The 24,632-nt window shown below is 40.0% G+C and overlaps 1 protein-coding gene across 3 annotated transcripts in view; it reads right to left on the bottom strand.

Moving 5' to 3' along the window:
- LOC108707566 (receptor-type tyrosine-protein kinase FLT3) overlaps positions 1-24,632 on the bottom strand; it is a 66,142-nt gene that overhangs the window by 9,594 nt on the left and 31,916 nt on the right. For 2 of the 3 annotated variants that reach the window (XM_041582656.1, XM_041582658.1), the window contains 13 exons: positions 23,865-23,992; positions 20,936-21,098; positions 20,144-20,306; positions 17,195-17,298; positions 15,491-15,599; positions 14,202-14,377; positions 12,854-12,957; positions 12,635-12,767; positions 12,449-12,553; positions 7,324-7,434; positions 3,772-3,925; positions 2,444-2,571; positions 2,088-2,209 (listed from right to left, as the gene is read on the bottom strand). In XM_041582656.1, the coding sequence (XP_041438590.1) occupies positions 2,088-2,209; positions 2,444-2,571; positions 3,772-3,925; positions 7,324-7,434; positions 12,449-12,553; positions 12,635-12,767; positions 12,854-12,957; positions 14,202-14,377; positions 15,491-15,599; positions 17,195-17,298; positions 20,144-20,306; positions 20,936-21,098; positions 23,865-23,992 (1,700 nt within the window). The remainder of the gene's footprint in view (positions 1-2,087; positions 2,210-2,443; positions 2,572-3,771; positions 3,926-7,323; positions 7,435-12,448; positions 12,554-12,634; positions 12,768-12,853; positions 12,958-14,201; positions 14,378-15,490; positions 15,600-17,194; positions 17,299-20,143; positions 20,307-20,935; positions 21,099-23,864; positions 23,993-24,632) is intronic. The other variant, XM_041582657.1, reaches the window with a different exon arrangement.

The raw sequence follows: 24,632 nt of genomic DNA, 5'->3' as shown, positions 1-24,632 counted from the left end.
AGGAAAGCCTATGGGGACCTTCCCCATAGGCTAACATTGACTTCGGTAGCTTTTAGATGGCGAACTAGGGGGTCGAAGTTTTTTCTTATCGAATAGTCGAATAGTCGAACGATTTTTAGTTTTAGTTCGAATCCTTCAATTCGAAGTCGAAGTTGTGGTCGAAGTAGCCCATTCGATGGTCGAAGTAGCCCAAAAAACACTTCGAAATTCGAAGTTTTTTTTACTTCGAATCCTTCACTCGAAGTTAGTGAATCGGCCCCCAATAGTTGCATGAAAAGGGATAAAGCTTGAAGTCCCAACATGAAAAGTGGATTCTGTGGATGTGGAGCCTAATCTAACATAAACAATGTATATCCCAGGCTCAATGAAGCATAGACATAGGACTGGAACAGCCTTATTGCTGTTTGAAAATTGGCACCTCCAAATCAGATTACTTGGCCTATGTAAGGGCCGAGGCACACGCTCAGATTCGGGGAGATTTATTCGCCCGACGACCTCTTCTTTGGGGCGACTAATCTCCCTGAACTGCCTCCTACCGTCTAGAATCTAAATCGCAGGTGGAATGGCAGTTGGAGCTCTTCGTTTTCTGAAGCCGCCCGAAATTTCCTCGTGAGGCAACTTCGAGCGACTTCGGAAAATGAAGCGCAACAATTTACATTCTAGCCAGCAGGAGGCAGTTTGGGGAGATTAGTTGCCCCAAAGAAGAGGAGATTTGTCACTGGGCGACTAATCTCCCTGAATCTGAGCGTGTGTCTCTGTCCTTAGGGGCCAAAACAATGACCTGTCTGACCAATATCTGGCCGAGACTCAGTTATCTATTGGGCAGGTAGTCCTATATGGCCCTTAAGCTGGCCATACATAGGGAGATCTGCTTGTTTGGCGACGTTGCCTAATGAGTGGATCTCTCCCTAATTTGCTCACTTTGTGGTGGGCGATGTCAGGCTGATCCAATCATGGCCCTAGGGCCCAACTATCGTATCCCAATGAGAAGAATACAGGTGGTTGGATCATGGACCTCATCAACTAACCAATCGCCATCTGCCTGATTTTTGGCTGGATATTGATTGGGGAAGCCCATCTGAGGGCCCCATACACTACCCAATAAGCTGCCGACTTAATCTGTCGGCATTTTATATCTGCTCGTGTATGGGGGACTTTTTAGTCTCCTAGGGCCAGGTTAATTGGAGAGTGAGGGCAAGATTTGTCCAATTTTTCAGTTTTCTATTTGGTTTTTAAGACTTTCCAAGAAAATACCTTTTTCTCTCTTACACCAGCCCTGGGGACCATGACAGAGTACATTAGTCTGGTTGCTAGTGATGAGCGTATTTATTCGCCAGGGCGAATTCTATCCGAATACCCGCGATTCGCCGCCGGCGAATAAATCCGCAAGACCGTTGCGAAAATTCGCCGTCAAAATAAATGGACGCCGGCATTAATACCAGACGCCGGCATCAAAAACGAGATGCCGGTGCCGTTTCGCGGGAAATTCACGAATTTTTCAGCGAAACGCCACAAATTTGCCCATCACTACTGGTTGCTAAGGACTTCACTGGTCAGAGGTTCACTTACCAACAAGGTATCACTTTTCAATTTTGGAAGCCAATATGTAGTGATTTGGCTTTTTGGTGAAATAAATATGGTTTAATCTTAATGATTTTCAAAAGATTGCACCTTCTATTTATGCCCCTCAAGGGATGTTACTGCAGTTGTTATCTATGGACATTAATGTCTATTTTTGGAAATATACATGGAACACAAACCCTACTTTTGCTCAGTTGTTGGTTAAATTCATATTCTTATCCAGTGTCACATGGCTGCTTGACAACGTTTTGTTTATCCACAAAGGGAAAAGCTTTTCCAAACTTCCACGGCACAGTGGATTTTGTCGGGAACTGTTTAGCTTTATGCCATTATACAGAAAAGGAAAACTGGTTCATATTTAATTGGATATCACATCTGACACATCTGAAATTTCAATCTGTGACATAGTAATCTGTTACCTATGGCATGGATCTTCTGATAAATAATGACTTATACTGTACCAATAATTATTTTACTGTACCATTTTTAAAAACAAGCAAACTTACAAGCTTTGACTCGAGGAACTCCATCCCCTTTGCGACTTGATATGAAAAGCACAGCAGGTCTTCAAACGTTAGAACATGCAGATCTTCTTCATCATAACATCTTGTGTTTTCATATTTGATTTCTGTAGTTTGAAAAAAGCATGTTTTAAGTATTATAAAGACAATCAATTGTATTTTTATTTCAAATGAATAATAACCAGATCAGATGAATTTCTCTCTAAGGCCTCATCTTGTCCTGCTAACTGCATGTCTATGGGGATGATGTTTAACCATGTATCCTCCCTTTCACTAAGTGAGGAGTGCAGAGTAAAAGCTTCATTCAACATTAAACAATACAGTATTTAAATGTTTCTCACGTTGTTCTTGATTGTCATTTTGTTCAGAGTTTAATGAAAAACTCCCTATTTGTTGACTGTCCCCAGATACCAGTGTTCTGTTTTCTGCCATGTAAAAGCCATTGTCCAGGAGGCTTTCCCGTCTCACACTAGAGAAGATAAAAGAAGAATCTCAGAAATCATTAGGCTCTGCTATTTCTTTATATAGAGTCAACGATTGAAAAGGCAAAGATAATAAAGTATTAAATGGAATATTATTCAGTATGCAATGTACTATGTACATATCAGCTACTTATGTATTCTGAGGATGTCCTAAAGGGGTACTAGCATTCTAAAAAAAACATATTGGTTTCACTTGAAAAATTCTTAATGCCTCCTCTTATCTTAAGCCAGCAAATCATTAGGCCACTGCATTGCCATATACAAGAATGTATATGGACTGTTGGACTGAGCTGAAGTCACATGACTAAATATGCAAGCAAAAAATTGCTAAAACATTTTTCAAAACAATTACCCTTGCTTTAAAGTGTGACCCATTTTACAAGAAAAATTTAGAATTGTACTTTGATTCTTAGGACCTGATGTGAATACAGGGTCAAACTTGGATGCCAGGGGCCCACCAGAGAAGCTTAGACCAGAGGCCCAGTTGTCCAATGTTTTTCCTCCTCTCCTTACTCAACCTCTTTATTTTAATAGTCAAATTTATTTACATACTATAATCTATTCTTCTATCTATTTAGCCTATTCGTTCCCATTCAGAAAAAGAAAATACAGGGCCAGGCTAACTATGGGGCTCAATTGGAACCATTTTGGCAGTGCCCCTTAGACAAAGTTTTGCTGTCTGGCACAGGGATCCAGGGCTGCCTGCCTCACCCTCTGGCCAAGTAAATGCTACCAATTGGGGTTGGGGGTGGGCTGATCAGGTTGGGGCAATCTGGGACAACTGGGGATGGGGATGGGCTTGGCCAACCAGGTTTGAGACAGGCTAGGCAGGTGGAGGAGGATCTAAAAGTTCCTGGCTCCTTATCCGAGCTGCTGTAGGTGCAAGGTAAAATAAGGCTCAATTGGTCCAATCAGCCTAAAGCCAACCTTGAGGGAAGACCATGAAATAGATCAAATGGTTAGAAGAAAGATGCCTGCTCACACCTTGGTCCACCGGGAGTTTTCCTGGTATCCCAGGAATAGGACATTGAGATATGAACTTCTGGCGTATAAATGGAACAAAAAAGATATAGTGGAGGTTACAAACCATACGGATTGTAACTCGCAGCTGTATTGCGTTGATACACATAGTCCAATGCAATAACTCACGAGAGACTAGATATTTGCAGCATGTATATGTTCAGTACCTGGTTTTTTGGTGCTGAGTAAAATTATGGTAGAAACTGAAGTTATGGTCCTTGACAACATCCGTCCACGTTTTGTGAAATGTTTCTCTTTCGCTCCTCAAATAATTTAGAAGGTCGCCATGGAGACAGTATTCAAAAATAAGGTAAATAGGTCCTGTTGTTTAAAGACAGTCTAGATCAGCATTATAAGGCTACAAAGCCTCAAGATATTTTAATGTTTTTAAAAACTAGTGGTGAGCACAACTTTCCCTTGTTTGTTATAGTTCTACAGGAGCAGTGACCAGCTCCATGTTGTAGCTCCCACCCCCTCCAACTATAGTCAGGTGATCCCACTGGTGTCTAATAAAAGGGCAGCCAAGTTTGGGAGTTTTACTTTGAAAGCAGCTAGTAAGTTGCAGGTAAAACGTATTCGTCCCTTTTGTAAAATGTATAATGAAACCATAGAATTCTTAATGAATCAAATGAAAATTGAGCATAGGACTGGCCAGATATGGGATGACTTTGACGTAGTTGGCCAGCTTAAATATATTGCAATATATGGACAAACAATCCCTGTTTTGTTTAAAGGGTAAGGCATTTTTCAGTAGCAGTATGCACAAAATGTCTCTGTCTTAAATATATTGATAATGGGTTGAGTGCAGAGGAATCTTGTATTTGTCTATGTGTATTTTGTGGTCACACCCTCATTGCACCCCAGCCTAATGATTTTGGAAACTAGAGGTGAGCACAACTTTCCCTTGTTTGTTATAGTTCTACAGGAGCAGTGACCAGCTCCATGTTGTAGCTCCCACCCCCTCCAACTATAGTCAGGTGATCCCACTGGTGTCTAATAAAAGGGCAGCCAAGTTTGGGAGTTTTACTTTGAAAGCAGCTAGTAAGTTGCAGGTAAACCGTATTCGTCCCTTTTGTAAAATGTATAATTAAACCATAGAATTCTTAATGAATCAAATGAAAATTGAGCATAGGACTGGCCAGATATGGGATGACTTTGACGTAGTTGGCCAGCTTAAATATATTGCAATATATGGACAAACAATCCCTGTTTTGTTTAAAGGGTACGGCATTTTTCAGTAGCAGTATGCACAAAATGTCTCTGTCTTAAATATATTGATAATGGGTTGAGTTCAGAGGAATCTTGTATTTGTCTATATATATATATATATATATATAGTTTATAGCTGTTGAAATGTTGATTCAGTATAAAGCATAGTAAAACTTAATTCTCCACTGACAATTCTCAAAAGAACAACGTATACTAGGGATGCCCTGAATCCAGGATTCGGTTCGGGATTAGGCCTTTTTCAGTAGGATTCGGGTTCCGGCCAAATCCTCCTGCCCAGCAGAACCGCATCCGAATTCAAATTTTCATGTGCAAATTAGGGGCGGGGAGGGAAATGGCGTGACTTTTTGTCACAAAACAAGGAAGCTTTCCCTTTTCCATCCCTAATTTGCATATGCAAATTAGGATTTAGATTCGCTTGGATATTCAAAACTTTTGCGAAGGATTCAGGAGTTCGGCCGAATCCAAAATAGTGGATTCGGTGCATCCCTACATCATATACACAAGATATTCAACAGCCAAAAAATTATTCTGCAGATGCCTCATCAATTTAAGCATGGAGACGTCTTGAACTGTTGTCACCATCGGTTCAACTGATATTTATTTTGCAGGGTCAGACTAAGGGCTGCGTGTGAGTCTAAGTATGTAGTATATATGCTGAAATGCCCTTGTGGACAGGCATATATTGGACAGACTACCAGATAAGGAGCGCATAAAGGAACATAGAGGCAATATAAGAAATGTTAAATCAGGTTCTGCTACAGACACATCAGTATCAAGACATTTTCATATCGCAGGTCATAATTTAAACCAGTTAAAATGGTTGGAACTAGAGAAGGCACAGATGCCAAAGAGAGGTGGAGAAATTAAATCAGCCCAAAAAGAGGCATATTGGATTAAAATAATGCATACTATGTCCCCAGTAGGTTTGAATGATAGTTGGAGCCTTAATTCCTTTTTGTAAATATGTAACCTATGTTTGCTTCTTTGTCCTCAGATACTAAAGTCTTCCCATGTTAGAATCATTTAAATGCCTAAACTCATCTAATGGTAAGATTTATATAATGTTTTCGTAAATAAGAGGGCAGCAGTGCAGTATGACACATAAAGTAAACCTATGCTAATCGAGGTAGGCTCTAACAGATGAGCAGTTCCTTGCAATTGTTTAACTTTTTAAATTTTGTAATATATGTATATTTACATGTAATTTATCACCAGTTTTTGTACAGATTTGGTCCACGTTTGGGATGAATCAGAATGGGACTTTTTTCAAGACACGGCAAGATATGGAATTAGTTGCCGTTCAGTGACTTTAAATGTGGTATTCATGGACATAAAAAAGACTTTACCATGCAAGGGTTAATGGTTTGCACTGTGGCAATTGGGGGTGGGGTTTCTTATTTTGACCTTTAAAATGCTTGTTTTGCACCGATTTGAACACACTTGAGAAAGGGCCTTTGACGCCGAAGCATGTCGTGTGGACAAAAATAAAAGCTTAATACCAGTTAAATCTATGCCTAGTGTATGATTCCCAACCTTCTATGATGATCAGACTAATGGTGGCCATACACGGGCAGATAAAGCTGCTGATATCGGTCGTTTGGATCAATTTGACAGCTTATCTGCCCATGTATGGGGGCTTCCGACGGGTCTTCCCGATCGATATCTGGCCACGATATCGATCGGGAAGGTTTGATTTTAAACCGACCGACCCGTCTGAGCCCCTTGGCGCATCGTAATTCGATCGTTTGGCCATACAGCCGAACGTTCGAATTACCCCCGATATAGCCCTGCCGTTAGTGGCATATCGGGGAAAGATCCGCTCATTTGGCGATGTCGCCAAACGAGCGGATCTTTGAGTCTATGGCCACCTTAAGGGCTGGTTAAGGTGGCCAAAGGCGAAAAGATCCGCTCGTTTGGCGACATCGCCAAACGAGCCAATCTTTCCCCGATATGCCACTAACGGCAGGGCTATATCGGGGGTAATATGAATGTATGGCCGAACGATCAGATTATGATGAGCGCGCAATGGGCTCCGGCGGGATCGGTCGGGACAAAATCAAACCTGTCTGATCGACCAAACGACCGTTCTCCGAAAAATGCACAGACTCTCCTCACACGGATCCTCGATTCGTACGATAGGATCTTTGTGTCTATGGCCACCTTTACGCTTACTGGGGCTCATTTATCAACACTGGGCAAATTTGCACCTGGACAGTAACCCATGGCAACCAATCAGATTGCTACATTCATTGTTCTACTTGCAGCTGGTTTCAAAAAGCTAATCACTGATTGGTTGCTATAGGTAACTGCCCATGGGCAAATTTGCCCAGTGTTGATAAATGAGCCCAACTGTTTCCTCTCACTAAAGCTTATTAATTCTTATATTTGACCTTAAATGGCCTAGCAAGTGGTAGGTTAATAATAATTTAAGGGTAAATTTTATAAACACATTTCCTGTACTAAAATAGTCCAGAACGGAATATAATTACCTGCCGTTGTACATGCTCCCATCATATTGACTATGTTTTGATGGTGGCCAATTTGAGTCATCATTTTTAGTTCCGACATCAGTGCATCTTTTTCCGAACCATCAGCATTTTCTGTGAAAATAAAAAGCTCCAGTTGTATTTTTTTTTTTTTCGCCCGTATTTTGCCTTTCTATATTTTTAGCTATGGAACCTTGACAGGGACATATTTATAAAGGATCATTCGACCCTGATTTCCTGGAAAGCATGTTTCCTCCAGAGGCCGTCATTCACTGGAACCTTTTATATCTTTTAGGGATTTAAAATTCTTATTTTCAGATTTGTCCCACGGGGACAGTAATTCAAGTGTGGTGATTACCCTTTATGAGGATAGATCCAGTCAGGAAAAGTAGTCATTTCCTTGCAATTAAAAAGCGCTCCTAGGTTCATATTAAACCACTTTTACATATATTTCCTAGAACTATTCAATCCTTCTATCCAATCAATAAACTGAAGCACATGAACTTAAGTTGACCACAAATCTGGCAACATGAGCAATCCAGCCAAACACTGTTGGGCATGGGCAAATTTAAATCCACCTAACAATACCTTCATTTATTGGAGCTATACTTTGGCTGTTGACACCCCTACATCACTGTCAGTATTACATAATGTTATTAAGAATATTAATTAAGATCACTGGCAGACATGTGGCTTATCAACAATTGAAGATCTGTTAGAAGGTTCAAGTATTAAACCCTTTGATGAACTAGTGGCAACATATGATATCCCAATAACAGATAAAATACTATATGATAAAATTCATAAATTTCTAGCCAGGCACCCCTTTAATCCCATTACTTTTACTCCCCAAATTAATAGATTAATTAAGACAGAAGGAAGCAATAAAAAGGGTACATCCATCTTCTATAGAACATTATTGGATCTAGTAGGAGATCCCCCCAAGTGGCAGTTAAACAATTGGCAGGAGAATTTTCAGATTGACATATCAGAAGAAGAATGGGGGGCAGCATATAGATCCTTCAGAAAGGCATCTCATTGTGTCTCTCATCAAGAGGGCTTTATTAAAACCATTTGGCAGTGGTATATGACCCCTGAACGAATTTCTAAATTTGATCCTAAATCATCACCCTTGTGCTGGAGAGGATGCAATCAGACAGGTTCTCTGATGCATGTTCTTTGGAGCTGTCCTAAATTACAGAGACTCTGGGAAGATATTGACAAATTTCTTAAAAAACTTCCCGTATCACTAGAAACAATCCCCCCTGGAATGGCCTTGCCTCATCTAGGTACCATGGACCTGCCACCTCAGGAAAGACTGATAATGAATCATATTTTTATTGTTACTAAAAATCTCATAGCAGCTAATTGGAAGTCCCCAATTATACCCAAGCTTTAAGACATTTTAAAAATAGTAGATTCCAATCTTTTAGCTGAAAAGGCTTGGGCCATAAGATCTGGCAATCTCCAGTCTTTCCTGGGAAGGGCTAGTTTATGGCCTACAATATACATACAATCTAAACTTTCAGAACTTTAGAGTTTTGAGATCAGAACTATAATCCCCTCCTCTCACAGGACACATATATGTAGAACAGTATATCCGGTTTCATTTGGCCTTATTGGATGTCAATTGAATCTTAATTTTTGGAAAATACAGGGAAAACTTTCTGTTCTATACTTTGAAGATATTGGGACTTGTAGATTAGTGTTTGTTTGTTTGTTGTTAGTTATTCATAAGTTATGGGTTTTTATTGGATATTAATCCCCAGATATTACCAGATATGACTTAGATGTTGAAATAGGAGTATAAAAAGGTGGATACTACACAATTATACAAATATAAATACCATCAGTTCAAACTACCGTATATACTCGTGTATAAGCCGAGGTACCTAATTTACCTAAGAAAACTGGAAAAATTTATTGACTCGTGTATAAGCCTAGGGGCCCCATGTCAGATTTCAAAATTGAATATAAAAAAATCTGTTTGCTCTTTTGAGACATGGATTTCGGTGCAGCACTATTAACTGATTCATTTTGAAAATCAATCTGTACCTGCACCCACTGAATAACAATGAAAGGTAGACCTGCCCACAGTATAAAAAAAAAACAGTACTCCATTCCATTAAATCAACTTGTTATTTATTAATCAACTAAAAATTCATGTTACACTAACAATTAATCAAGTAAAAATTCAGTGAACATTTAATTTATTTAATCAATTTTTAATTCATTGTAAGCACACCAGTCACAGTAAAATAACTTATAACTCAACCAGGGGCAGAGAGATGCAGCAACTACAAAGGAGCATGGAAACAGGCAGTAAAAGTAGAGCAGCAAACTTAAAGGGGCAAACAATCTAAGAGTCCTCAGGGGTTAAATGTAAAATTACATTTTGGTGCTGGATTGTTTGCCCTCCCCCAGGATCACTTGCTCTGACAGCAGCACCCCTCCAGATCTTTTGCACAGACAGCACATCCCCCGTTCCTCCCCCCCAGGATAATTTGCTCACCGGTAATGTAGCAGAGGAGCCAGCTTAGAAGGAACACAGTGAGTGCAAGCATGCAGCCCCAACCGGCCCAGAAGATAAATCAGCACAGGCAGCCCCTCGCTGTAATCCCCAGTCGCTCCCTTCTCAACTCGTCTGACATCAGGTGGCACAGCAGATAACGTGCACAACCGGACAGTAGCAGGAACAGCGGGGCAGCATTTCCAATTAACGCACTATGTGCCTGGTGAAGTAGGGAGTGGGGCGGGCCCATTAAGTTTGGGGCCCACATAGCTACTATATACTTGCGCGAAACTGGGGCGCACGATCTAACCACCTGCAAAGAAATGAAGTAGCGAGTGCACGCAGGGGCCCACAAGGACTGGTCCGACACTGCTTCCCGGTGCCTTAATATTACCGGTACCTTTTTTCTGCTTTTGCCAGGTGCTGCAGTGCCTCATTGATCTTTTGAGCAGCCATGACACCTCTAGCGACAACCTCACCGTCACCAGACAGGAGGAGCTGCGCTACGTCATGCTCAGTCTCCTGATGCGCTATGGGAGAGGGAGGAGTGTTGGGGCCGCGGAAGGAGCCTCGTATCTGCGGCCGGTGAGGGGTGTCTCTTAGCTGACCCGCGTATAAGCCGAGGTAGAGTTTTTCAGCACATTTTGGGTGCTGAAAAACTCGGCTTATAGGCGAGTATATACGGTATATGCAAGTGTGAAATATGCACATTGTTGATTTCAGTGAATATTGTTAGCTATCATAACGTAGACGTAGACTATAGTTTAATCATTATTGTTGTTTTACTGCTAACTACTACGGTTGCTGTGATTACTATCATTGAATGTATATGTTTGATGTAATGACATTACTAGATTCACTATATTTATTATTGAAATGTTTGTAAAATTTCTTTCTTGAAAAACCCAATAAAAAATATTGAAACTATTTATTGGAGCTAGAGTGGTAGATCTGGGCAGCATGGGTGCATTTTACCTTCAAGGTAAATACTGCTTCTTGACAATTTCATATTTAATATTAGAACCTTAGGGCGACCATCCTGACTGTTGTTGCCCCACATAACAAACAATTAAACAGCACTCTCTTTAGTTCATATGCAAAAACATTCAGCCACATAATATACCCCTTAGTTATGTAAATACCAATACATCATTGTCCCACCTGATATTGTAACAAAGGGTTGTCCACCTGCCCACTGATGTTGTAAATGGAAGTGCTGGAGTTTTTACAAATTACCTGCAATTTCCTGGCCCTTTCACTAAACTCATGAGCACATGTAACATGTCCTTTATTGTTATTATTTTAAGGTGTTCTTCAAAAGGTCACTCATCAGCATTGCGCATTTGGTATATATTTACCACATACCACAACATGAGCTGTATGGACACTATATAAGTACACTATTGAAAGTAATGGCGTTTGATCCCTGAATATATTAGAAGCGCGAAAGGAGTTAAAATCTGAAGATGAGAACTGGCTAATATGGGGTTTAAATTGAGCCCTTTTGCAGACTCGCTTTTGCGGGGCCAGATTTCAAGATGCCTGCACCCCTAGGCCCACTGCTCCTCCCCTCAACCCAACATGCTTTCACCAACGGCACTTGCAGTTTGCGCACTCTTCTCCCACTCATATCCCCCTTCCCACCCAACTCAACTCAACCTTCTCCCCTCCGCTGCTTGAATTTACCCCACACCAACCTGCTTTCCCCAACAGAACTGCTACTTTGCACACAACACACTCTTCCCCTGTCAGCTTTATAGACTGAAGGTACAGCCAGTTGGATGGCAAGCTGCTCCCCAATTTTTGCTGCCCTAGGCCCGGCCTTTGTGACATGCCCACAAATCCATGCCTGCTCTTTTGAAGGATTTATGACTGTGTTAAAATCCCGCCCCCCAATTTAAAAGGCGTGGGGGGACAACCCCATAAAAGAGGGTTAATTGTGTAATAAAATTTAAATGTAAACTGAGAACAGTATTATAATAAGGTGTAGGCAAAATTGTGTACTAAGCCAAAATGGCCACATTGGGAAAATACAGATTGCTTCAAGATTACAGGGAAGAGAGATCACAATAAGTATAGAACCACAAGAAGAGAGCACCATATGTTAGAAATAGTAATGCCATCCAATCCATGGGCACTTTAAATGGATTCTGCCATGAGAAAATATGTTTTTTTTATAAAACCCATGAGTTAATAGTGCTGCAGAATTCTGCACTGAAATCCCTTTTTCCAAAGAGCAAACAGATCTTTTTATACTTAATTTTGACAGACGTTGTTAGTTTTAAAGGTGCCCTCAGTCATGTGACTTCATAAACTTCAGTCACTCTTTACTGCTCAACTGCAAATTGGGGTGATAACAACCAATCCTTTCCCATCAGCAGCCCATCATCTGAACAATGGGAATATAACAAGATAACAGCTCCTTGACACTGCAATGCTAAAAATGTTCCCATGCCCCAGATATGAGAATAGCACACAATGGTAAAAAAAACAAGTAATGCAGTTACTGCCAAGGCGCTAACTGGAGGAAATAATCTTCCTATCACTGCACAATTTAGAATGCATAACAATTGTATAGAGAAGAAGATAGACCCTCCAGTGGATATTTATGCATACCTTTGAGCATTTTTACAGCAACTTGAAGTGAGACCCCTGGCTTGGCAATACCATATGCAGTTGCAGTCACCACTCTTCCAAAGGCCCCGGAACCCAATACTTTCCCTAAAATTAAAAATATTTAGTTTGTTTTGTGAATTATTTATGTAAATTACAAAACAATATCAGAGATGGTTATTATCTTACCAAATTCCAGATTTTCTCTAGGGAATTCCCATTTTAAATCATACTCCAAGACACTGAAATCAATGTATATGTATTCATTGTCTGATGGGCCAATGTACTGTATCATTTGCAGCTGGCTTTGATAGAGGTTTTTCTTTAAACAAAAAGATTCAGAAACATTCAAAAATGTTAAATGTCTTAAAAGTTTGCTTAGGGTCTACGTTTGAGAAGTATTCTTACCTTTTGGGATTTGTTATAAATCAGCACAGTTAAAAAGAAGATGCTTAATGCACAGAGACAAGATATCACAGGGATAAAATATGAATTTTGTTCAACAATGGGTTCTGGGGAAAAAAACAAGAAAAAAAATCCATTATTGGTCTTGCTTTATGAGGAAAATGGCAGCTACACATATTGCAGTAGCTGTAGAGACATTAAGGGGGCACTTTACTAATATTAGGAATTCCTTTTTTTTCATGAATATTTTTCTCTAAAAATCCTAATTTTTTTTAAAATTTCTCAAAAACTGTAAAAAAAAAAATCCATAAAAAACTGTAATACAAACTGCCAAGTAAAATCAGTCAAGGTTCCATAGAAGTCAATGGGATCAATCGAATTGAAAAAAAGTTTTTTTGTTTAAATTTAGTTGTTTTTGATCGAATTAAAATCGTTCGATAGATCGTAGAAATCGTTCGAACGATTTAAAAAAAAAAAACTTCGACTTCTAAAAACTTAGCCAAATATTTGCTGTAGATTCTAGGAGGTCCCATATGCTAACATATCAAATCTGCATGTTTATTGTTGCTAAGTGCTGAATTCAAAGTTTTTTTAAAGAGACAGTACTTTGGTTTTCGAATGGTCGAATATGCAAAGTTTTTTCAATTCAAATCGAATTTTGGACTATTCGATGGTCGAAGTACCCAAACATTGCTTTGAAATTCAACGTTTTCGAATTCTAAAATGCACTTTTAGACCCTTAGTAAATGTGCCCCTAATTGTGGTTTCAAAAAGCATTAATACCACTAAAATGCAACATTTAATGAATAGGCCTCTAAGTGATTTTTAAAGCAGAACCAAAACCTAATAACAAATATGGGTAGAAATGCTGTATTTAATATAATAAACTTACTGCACCAACCTGAAGATTCAGAATCTCAAATAAAGATTCAGACCTTCAAAGCTGTGCACAGGGGGTGTCTATCTTTTATCTTGTATTTTATTAGACGTGCTGGTGACACTGCATATCAGGTATATTATATCATAAATCCCCCTTGCTTTGATCATTCACAGCAATTTGGGCTCAGGTAGTCATATGATATTTTTTCATAGCATTACTAATGAACTCGAGTTTCTGCATTTCTTAAATGGGCCTGATCCTATTATGAGTAGTTTGGCACCAAACCACAGTGCAATTATAAAAAAAAGAATCATAAATTATACAAATAAATTATGCAAAAATCCTAATTCTGCATATTAACTCTGTATCCACAAGTGGTAGACAAGTGGCACAATTTAAATAAAAATATACATACATAAATGAAATAAGACATTTTCCTGCTGTAAATGGGAAAGTTTAGAGTTGGCTTACTCATGTTTATTAAAGGCGTCTTTTCACAAGTCACTCCAACAGAATTATTTGCACAGCAACAGATCCAAAAAGTTCCTGTAATGTTGCCTATATACAGGGTGCTCCTGGACATCCAAGCATCAGATATCCTTTCTGCTAGTCCAAACGAAAAGCCATCAATAATGTCATCTGTGCAGCTTTAAGACAACATATAATTAGATATAAAACGTACGGACCAATCAGAGAGGCAAAAATGCTTGGTGTAAGGTGTTACTATACAAAATTGACAAAATGCTGTGCTCAGTACTTGCAGAACCACGTTTGTCAGCATTTGCCCACTGTAAAGCAAGAATTCTCATAACATACCTGGTTCTCATGGAGGAAAATTAATGTGCAGGTTTAGGGCAAAAGTACGGTGAGTTAAAGGGATTCTGTCATGATTTTTATTTCTAAATTTCACTGTTTACATTGCAAATAATTCAATCTACAATATAACATTCATGTACTAGCAAATGTATTTTTTAAGTTGTAATATTGGTGTGTAGACAGCAATCTGAGTTCATTTTGCCTGGTCATTTGCTTTCAGAAAGAGCCAGCACTTTAGAATGCAACTGCTTTCTGGCAGACTGTTGTTTCTCCTTCTCAATGAAACTGAATGTGTCTCAGTGGGACCTGGATTTTACTATTGAGTGCTGTTTTTAGATCTACCAGACAGCTGTTATCTTGTGTTATGGAACTGCTATCTGGTTACCTTCCCATTGTTCTGTTGTTTGGCTGCTGGGGGGAAAAGGGAGGGGGTGATATCACTCCAACTTGCAGTACAGCAGTAAAGAGCAACTGAAGTTTATCAGAGCACAAGTCACATGACTGGGGGCAGCTGGGAAACAGATTTCAAAATTAATTCTCTTTTGAGAAAATGTATTTTAGTGCAAAATTCTGCTGGAGCAGCACTATTAACTGATGTATTTTGAAAAAAGTTTTTTCCCATGACAGTATGCCTTTAAGGTTTGCCCAATGAAGTCTGATAAACCTAGCCTTGTTTGCAATATACAATGTATTTTAAATGCGAAATTATTATAAAACAAGGCCTTAATACTAGGATGCCTATTGGGTCTTTGTGCAGAGTGGGGAAAGGCTTCATATGGCCACCACCACACCTTCAACTGGACCTCCACTAGACCGTTTACTGTATCAATAACCAACATACAAATGATTAATGGTGGTGGTATTTGTGTTTACCCATTTAGATTGTCTTTAAATTCACTTGAACTTTTTTTTTTTTTAAAACATATCTTTTGTACCCCACTTACTTGGAAAGATCTTCCCTGCTTCTCTTCCATGACCAAACTGCTAAGGGGTTGGCGCTAGCAGTACAAGACAGGTAATCTTGCAATGATGTTGCAAATATCTCAGGTTTCTCTAAAATAGGTTGAAGACAAAGATGCATATTTTAGCAAAACAAAAACAACACATTTCTTGAAAACGATCAAACTGATCAGGCAAATTGATCTGGAACAACACTTGACTGGGCTAGTTTGCTCTAATCAACTAGAAGTCAGCACCTTCAACAAATTCCTTACGTACTGGGTGCACGTCCCACTGTGTTCAGTTCTACAGCTTCTGAGGAAGTGGCCGGTAGCCACGAAATGCGTAAAGCGGGCAGCCTATAATATGTTCTTTTTTAAAATGATTTTTCATGATTCTTCAATAAATTTCTATTTTTTAATAAATGAATAGTCGGCTCCTTTGGTGCTCCATTTTTCTTGTGCTCTATATGAAACTTGGCTGTGTGGGTTCGCAGTGTTTGAGCAGCATGCTGGAGCTGAACTCTGACCAGTAAGTGCTCCCACGTTTATTCATTGCTTCACTTCCACAGGTCAATTCCCAGATCTTGGACAGTACTCAAAAGTCACTTTTCATATGGTTAAAATGCCTTATTTCTTTAAGGTGGCACAGACCATGAGAGCAACGTTTCATGTCTACATTGACCCTTTGTGAATACTGTGCCATTTCTGTAGACCTAAAGTGAAGTTGGACTCGTTTGCTCAGCATACTTAACACCCTGCACTTGATGGCACAGACAAAATTATAATGGAACTCCTATATGAGCAGTATAATAAAGACAACGCCCTCTTGGCAAAAAGGGCCAGTATTTCTGCTTCTCTTCCTTTCAGCCTTTACATTTCTGCTCATTTCTCTGGCCTCTCACAGATTTGGGGGTTACATCACAGGTCACATTATAAAGGTAAGAAGAGCGCAGAGCAGACATGGTGAAACCTATGTGACATCACCAAGTTAGCTGTAATTTGCATTATATTTCAGCTTCACTTATCATTTAGGACTGATATCTACAGATATTTTTCTAATGAAATAAGGTGTCTTCCACATTTAAAATTAATCACTGGGAGTGTTACAAGGGAAACAGAGATAATGCAGATATATGTGCAAGACATATCACATTATACACAGATGTGTGACTTCTTTTACACAATACCAATAAATACTAATTGGTCTTAAAGGAGAAGGAAAGGTTAAAATTAAGTAAGCCTTATCAGAAAGGTCTATATAAATATACCAGTAAACCCTCAAAGTAATGCTGCTCTAAGTCCTCTGTCAAAAGAAACACAACATTTCTTTTCTTCTATTGTGTACTCATGGGCTTCTGTATCAGACTTTCTGTTTTCAGCTTAAACCTCCTTGCCCCAGGCGTGAGCATGCTCAGTTTGCTCCTCTTCCCCCCCTTCTCTGCTGTAATCTGAGCCCAGAGCTATAAGTGAGCAGGCAGGAAGTGATGTCACACCAAGCTAATACTGCAGCTGCTATCCTAAGCAAACAGAGAGCATCTAGAGCTTTTTACTCAGGTGTGGTAAAACATTCTACAGAATAAATATAGCATTGCACGGTTTGCACTATTGCAGCTAATCTATTGGCAATAAAATGCCTCCATAGCTTTTCTTCTCCTTTCAATACCAATGCAGAAAATATCAAACAACATCAGCCAACAATAAACTTACTCAGTAGATTTAAAATGAATGTTTTGTGAAGCTGCACATCTTCATTCTCTATGTAGAACGTATACTCTCCAGTCATATATTTATGGTCGCAGAACTTGGCTACGCTGTTCGTGAACAAGAACCAAACATTATTCTGTGAGTGTTTACAATGAAGGATGAAAACAAGAACCATCAGCTTGAAAAGATTCAGTCTGATTTTTATTCTTTTTATGTTTTTCAGGAAATTACTAGAGATAACTGCCTGGAAAATAACAAGCTATTGATACTGTTTGTGAGTATATTTTAAGCATTGTTTATCAACAACGCACAGGGCAGCCATCAGGGGGGGACAGGGGGGGAGAGTTGTAGGGGGCCCCAAGGATAAGGGGGGCCCGACCTCGCCACACTTACTTGATTAGCCGGGCCCCCATCTTTCTGAGAGCTGCTGACTTCGGGAAGGCATGGACGTTTAAGGGGCCCTGGCCACCAAATTTCTTATAATGTGGGGGGGGGCCCTGGCCACCAATTTTGGCCACCAATTTTTTTTTCTCATGTGGGGTCCTAGCCACCAATATTTTTTAATGGGGAGGCCCTGGCCACAAATATCTTTTTATTTTTTATTAACATGTTGGAACCATAGCCACCAATATTTTTTTTGTTTTTTTACTATGTGGTGGGGAGGGCAGACCTGTAGGTGGGGCTTGCGGTGGGCGACCCAGGGGGCCCAGGAAATTTTGTTGTATGGGGCCCTGCGATTTCTGATGGCGGTCCTGAGTCAACGCACACATATTACATTAAAACTGAAGAATGTGCACCAGTATATTTTCATAATTCTTTACATAATCTATGCATCATTCACATCAGTCCCAGCCCAAGTGGAGCTTACAGTCTAAAGTTCCTATCACTTCACATACACTATGGTCAGTTTTATCAGGAGCCTATTAACCTGCCTTCATGAATTTGGAGTGTGGAAGGAAATTGGAGTTCATGGAGAAAGGCCAAGCAGACATGGGGAGAACATAACAAACTCCTTGTATTTAGTGGCCAGGACAGAATTTCCATTGCATTTGCACTTATGACTTTGTCCGAGAACAGCAGAAAGAATGGAACTATTCTAGAACTGGAGATCTTCTACCAACACCAGTTTTAGGTTTGTCACTGTTTAGTAGGAAATATGGCTGTCATCAGGATGGTTGTCCCTGGCTTGGTGAAATTTGGATCTTAACATGGGGCTTGACCATGTAGCACAAATTTACATAAAACTTCCATGACTTGCCTATAAACTTGCAAAGAAACTTACACAACTTCTGTATCCATGAAAAGGCACATCAGTGTGACAAGGGCAGGAAAGTTTGTAGGGTTTAGACTTAGGGTAAACTCCACTGACCCCCAATGAACTGACTGACTTATAAGCACATGAATTAATGGAACTATTTACATGAGCCACTTGTTATAGAGTAACATCAACTGTTTATATTGGGATCTAGTTACTGAATTATATGTGCATCTCCTGCATGAACAATGGTGGAATGACTACAGCAAAGTCATTGATCCTCTAAACGTTGCGAACTATACATTTTCCATAAATTGCAGTCAAAGTACCATTGGGGTTCCCTATAGTTTCAGCCCCCCCCCCAGTAATTGCAGGGTCTATTTCCTCTATAACAAACCTCTACAGTAGCTTCACTACAATATAGCAGACCCTATGGCAGCCAGCTGACTGAGCTATAGGACGTGTGCATGGCTAAAGTTGAGTGACAAACCCCCTTTAGATTTTTTTTTTGTGCTTGGTCCTAGTTACACCACTGCACCCCTGTTTTCAGTAAAATCATTTATGGGTTTGTATCAGCAGTGTATTTGAAGTTACAAATGTAAGTTGACTGATTGGTGTTACTAGTCCTTTAAAGAAGAACTAAACCCTAACAATAAATATGGCTAATAATGCCATATTTTCTATATTAAACTTGCACCAGCCTAATGTTTCAGCTACCCAATAGCAGCAATGATCCAGGACTTCAAACTTGTCACAGGGGGTCACCATCTTGGAAAGTGTCTGTGACACTCACATGCTCAGTGGGCTCTGAGCAGCTGTTGAGAAGCTAAGCTTAGGGGTCGTCACTAATTATCCAGCAGAAAATGAGGTTGGTCTGTAATATAAGCTGATGCTACAGGGCTGATTATTCAATTCTGATGCTAATTGCACTGGTTTCTGTGCTGCCATGTAGTAATTATCTGTATTAATTACTAATCAGCCTTATATTGTGGCATTTCTATTCTATGTGTACTGTATATTGTGAGTGGGTCCCTAAGCTCAGTAAGTGACAGCAGCACAGAGCATGTGCAGTGAATCAGCAGAAAAGAAGAATGGGAGCTACTGGGGCATCTTTGGAGACACAGATCTTTACTGCTAAAGGGCTGTGGTTGCATTGGGCTGGTACAGAAGCACAAAACATAATGTACAACATTTCTAGCTACTTCTTTAGTTAGGCTTTAGTTCTCCTTTAAGAGCCACTACAACCTTATCCTATGCTATGGGAACGAGAAGCAACTGGGGTGGGGAAAGTAATAATAATAATAGTGTACTTTTAACAAATGGACATTTCTCAATGAAGAATGAAGAGTGCGGCTGCACAGGGACGTAACTAGAAGGGGGCTGGCCCTGACGCGGGACGTGCAGCCGGGCCCCGCCCCCCGACGCATTTACGGTCGCATTTCCCATTTATGAGTGGCATGCGAGCTGCCGGGGGGGCCCTGGCCCAATCGCACCCCCTGCTCCCCCGGTAGTTACGCCACTGAGGCTGCAGTTATTTAGTGGAATGTCAAGGTTTTTAACTTGACCCTTAGCTGATACCAAACAAAAACCTCTAGGAACGACAGTTCAAAGCTGGGGTACAGGTTTCGTATTGAGTGAAACTTGCTAAGCAAAAACAGTATAGACAGGGCTTAGCACAATCACAGTGCCATAATCACCTTGTTCCCACTGTAGCGTTTTCGCATGGAAAATGGTTTGACTGGTAAAGCCATGTACACCGTGCTGCTGGGTATGCTTCGAATGTTACATGGAAACAAAACTCTTTGCTCTGGTCAATAATATACTCTTCCTTGGAAGTATTCAGGTGAATGAAGCCCTTGTCTGCAAGTGAGAAAAAGCACAACTGTTGGCAACAAATAAAGCACTCCCAAAGTTTACCCACATGCAGATGATTGGTCCGTGAATCCTGTATTTTAGTTGGCTTATTTTATTTGGATCCTTCTCTGACTTTTTAGGCAGTACATTCAATGTTCTCTTCAATGCCTTGTAGCCCGTGGGCGTAAGAATGACCTTTAGGTACCAATAATAAACTTTTTAGGGGAAAATGTAGTGTTTGCTCCAGGCCGGCAATTACTCATTGACATCCAAGTCAATGCCCTGAGAACCTGCACATGCCACTAGATCCAGGGATTTCCCAGGTAGTGTAGTGTATATAACATCAATTTATCTGTTTAGCATTAAATAAATACCTTAAAAGCCACCGATGGCAATGGGTCTTAACCAGTTCATTAGATCAACATAACCTAACTTAAAATTTATTTCTGTTTGCCAAATACCTGTCTACCTGTTCCCCAGCTTTCCCCAAATTTGGATTATTTGGATAAAATGGATTCTATGGGAGATGGGCTTCTAAGTAACATGTTTCTGGATGATGGATCCAATACCTGTAGTTCTATAAAAACTCCATAGCATAAGGAAAACTGTCATAACATATCAAATACTAACTGTACCTGAGAGGATGACATGGACTGACTTGCTTGGTAAGTAGGTTGAGGAGCAGGTGTAAATACCACTGTTTGATCTATTCATCTGCAAAGACGTTGCGAATGAGACTCTGACCATATGTGACACCGATTGGATGTTAACGTATGCATTTTCTTCAAAGGCATGCAGCTATATTCAATATATGAATACATAGGTTAATAAAATCACTCCTTCCACCAATGAAACCACCCTCCTCTCTCTTTATTATATTTTAGTCACTCATAATCAGGACAAGGGCAGCGCTTGACAACAGGGAAAACAATTATATATATATATATATATATATATATATATATATATATATATATATATATATATATATATATATATATATATACATACAGTCATATGAAAAAGTTTGGGAACCCCTCTCAGCTTGCATAATAATTTATTCCACTTCCAACAAAAAACCGTGGCATGTCTTTCATTTCCCAGGAACATCTGAGTACTGGGGTGTTTTCTGAACAAAGATTTTTAGTAAAGTTGTATGAAATTAAATCAAATGTGATATCCTTGAAATTTTGCTAATTTGAATGCATGTAACTGCTCAGTACTGATTACTGGCAACTCCAAATTGGTTGGATTAGCTTGTTAAGCCTTGAAATTCATAGGCAGGTGTGTCCAATCATGAGAAAAGGCATTAAAGGTGGCCAATTGCAAGTTGTGCTTCTGTTTGACTCTCCTCTGAAGAGTGACAGCATGGGATCCTCAAAGCAACTCTCAAAAGATCTTAAAATAAAGATTGTTCAGTATCATAGTTTAGGGGAAGGCTACAAAAATAAATCTCAGAGGTTTAAACTGTCAGTTTCAGTTATAAGAAATGTAATCAGGTAATGGAAGGCCACAGGCTCAGTTGCTATAAAACCCAGGTCTGGCAGGCCAAGAAAAATACAGGAGCAGCATATGCGGAGGATTGTGAGAATGGTTACAGACAACCCAGAGATCACCTCCAAAGACCTGCAAGAACATCTTGCTGCAGATGGTGTATCTGTACATCGTTCTACAATTCAGCGCAATTTGCACAAAGAACATCTGTATGGCAGGGTGATGAGAAAGAAGCCCTTTCTGCCACAAACAGAGTCGCTTGTTGTATGTAAAAGCTCATTTAGACAAGACACAGTCATTTTGGAACAAAGTGCTTTGGACTGATGAGACAAAAATGTAGTTACTTGGTCATAACAAAAAGCGCTTTGCATGGCGGAAGAAGAACACGGCATTCCAAGAAAAACACCTGCTACCTACTGTCAAATTTGGTGGATGGTCCATCATGCCGTGGGGCTGTGTGACTAGTTCAGGGACTGGGGCCCTTGTTAAAGTCAAGGGTCGGATGAATTCAACCCAATATCAACACATTCTTCAGGATAATGTTCACACATCAGTCACAAAGTTGAAGTTACACAGGGGTTGGATATTCCAACAAGACAATGACCCTAAACACACTTCGAAATCTACAAAGGCATTTATGCAGAGGGAGAAGTACAATATTGCATATTTTCTGTTAATCCAATAAACTTTATGTCACTGCTGAAATACTACTGTTTCCATAAGGCATGTTATATATTAAAAGGAAGTTGCTACCTTGAAAGCTCAGCCAATGATAAACAAAACAAACAAAGAATTAAGAGGGGGTTCCCAAACTTTTTCATATGACTATATACTTTGTTGATGTGTACAAATGATGGTGCTGTGTTAAGAACAAACCCTGGGATAATTAGATTAGGCAAAAGTATCTTTAGTTTATGCCATGAAAACACAATTGTAGCTTTTAGGGGAAATCTGGAACTAAATGTGAAATATATCCCTGCTTCCTTTAGAGTCTTATGAGCAGGGTTTCTGTTGCAGTCAGTATTTGCATATACCGTATATATTCGTGTATAAGCCGACCCGCGTATAAGCCGAGGTACCTAATTTTACCTATGAAAACCAGAAAAACGTATTGACTCGCGTATAAGCCTAGACACAACTATGTTATATATGTTGCTCTTTCTTCACGGCTGGGATGCCTCACTACAACATGCAGGAGCCGTGAATGCGCTGGTGGAAGTCATAGCTGGACAACAGATGGAGGGCTGCAGGTTTGACATCCCTGATTTATATCAATGCACCTTCCACCATTAAGATGGGAGCCCAATGCATAGTTCTAGGGCCCCTCTAACTGTGGTCCTTACACTACTGGGGGTTTGCTGAGGTGACCTTTGATCCCAGCCTGCAGAAGCCAAGTGCTTTCCCATTGGGCAGCGGCGCTTATAAGGGATGATTAGGTAGAAAGGCTGACCAATAAACTGTAGCCCAGGCCAGTAGCACCAGGGGCTTCCTCGTTTATGCCCCTTTGTTCCACGCGGTGTGCGTGCGCGTCCCTTTGTCTCTCCGTGTGTGACAAGCAGAGAGTTGGGCAGTAGCAGAGCAGCAGTCCTGATACAAGAGACGGCACTTACCCTGAGGTGAAGGTCTCACTGGTCGCTGCTTAAGGCGCTGGGACTAGAGAAGACGCGCACTCGCGCAGTTCAACAAAGCTGTCACGTGGGGCAGGGGTTTGCCTTATTATACGGAACACATTTTAGGACATCATGCGCCTACCGTAATTACCTTTGACGCATGCGTTGTCCTATGCCTTCTCCATAGCGCATCGTTGGCCTTTGTAGTCACGCCTGCTCCAAATGCGCAGTCACACCAGGTGACACTTGCGCTGTTGCTCTTCGCGGCTGGGAGGGGGATTCATCGCTACAAGGCAGCTGACCCGCGTATAAGCCGAGGTAGGATTTTCAAGCACATTTTGGGTGCTGAAAATCTCGGCTTATACGCGAGTATATACGGTAATCTACATGCTGGAAGTGGAAACCCTTCTACTGTGCATTTTTAATAATAATAAAAAGAATCACCGGAAAGGTCACTTACCTGATCTGTACTGTTATAGGACCATTCTACTCTGAATTTATATGTTTCGTTCATAGCACGACACCTTATAATAAAGGGCTCCCCGACCTTAACAAATATTTTGGGCAGTAGTCCTTCAGAATTTAGATCTGCCGAGGAAAAGTAAACAAGACTTTTTAAACCTCTGAAATCACTAGAAACTTTATGATTAGAAAATGTATACGAACTGCCTATGCTTCTCGTGCTGTTGCTGAACTGTACCCCCCACAGCCGCTATGTTCTGGTTTTTGGACAATAGTTATAATAGGTTATTAATGGGGGGGTTTCACCTTTAAATTAACTTTTAGTGTGATGTAGAGAGTGATATTTTGACAATTTACACTTGGTTTTCATTTTTTATTATTTGTAGTTTTCCAGTTTTTTTGTTTTTTATTCAGCAGCTCTCCAGTTTACAATTTTAGCAGCTTTCTGCTTGCTAGGGTCTAGTTTACTTTAGCAACCAGGCAATGGTTTGAATGAGCAACTGGAATATGAATAGGAGAGGGTCTGAATAGAAAGATATACAATAAAAAGCTCACAGAGCAGTCGTTTTTTAGCTGCCAGGGTGAGTGACCCCCATTTGATAGGTGGAATGATGTAGAAGAGGAAGACAAGTAATTGAAAAACTATAAGAAATAAATAATGAAGACCAATTGTAAAGTTGCTAAGAATAGGTAATTTTATAACATATTAAAAGTTGACTTAAAGGTGAACCAGCCCTTTAAAGAAAATAAACACAGTTTAGAGTAT

The sequence above is a fragment of the Xenopus laevis genome, chromosome 2L (assembly GCF_017654675.1).
Source record: "Xenopus laevis strain J_2021 chromosome 2L, Xenopus_laevis_v10.1, whole genome shotgun sequence".
Classification (NCBI taxonomy): domain Eukaryota; kingdom Metazoa; phylum Chordata; class Amphibia; order Anura; family Pipidae; genus Xenopus; species Xenopus laevis.
Note: the sequence above shows the minus strand (reverse complement) of the source record. Positions and strands in the feature narration are given on the sequence as shown.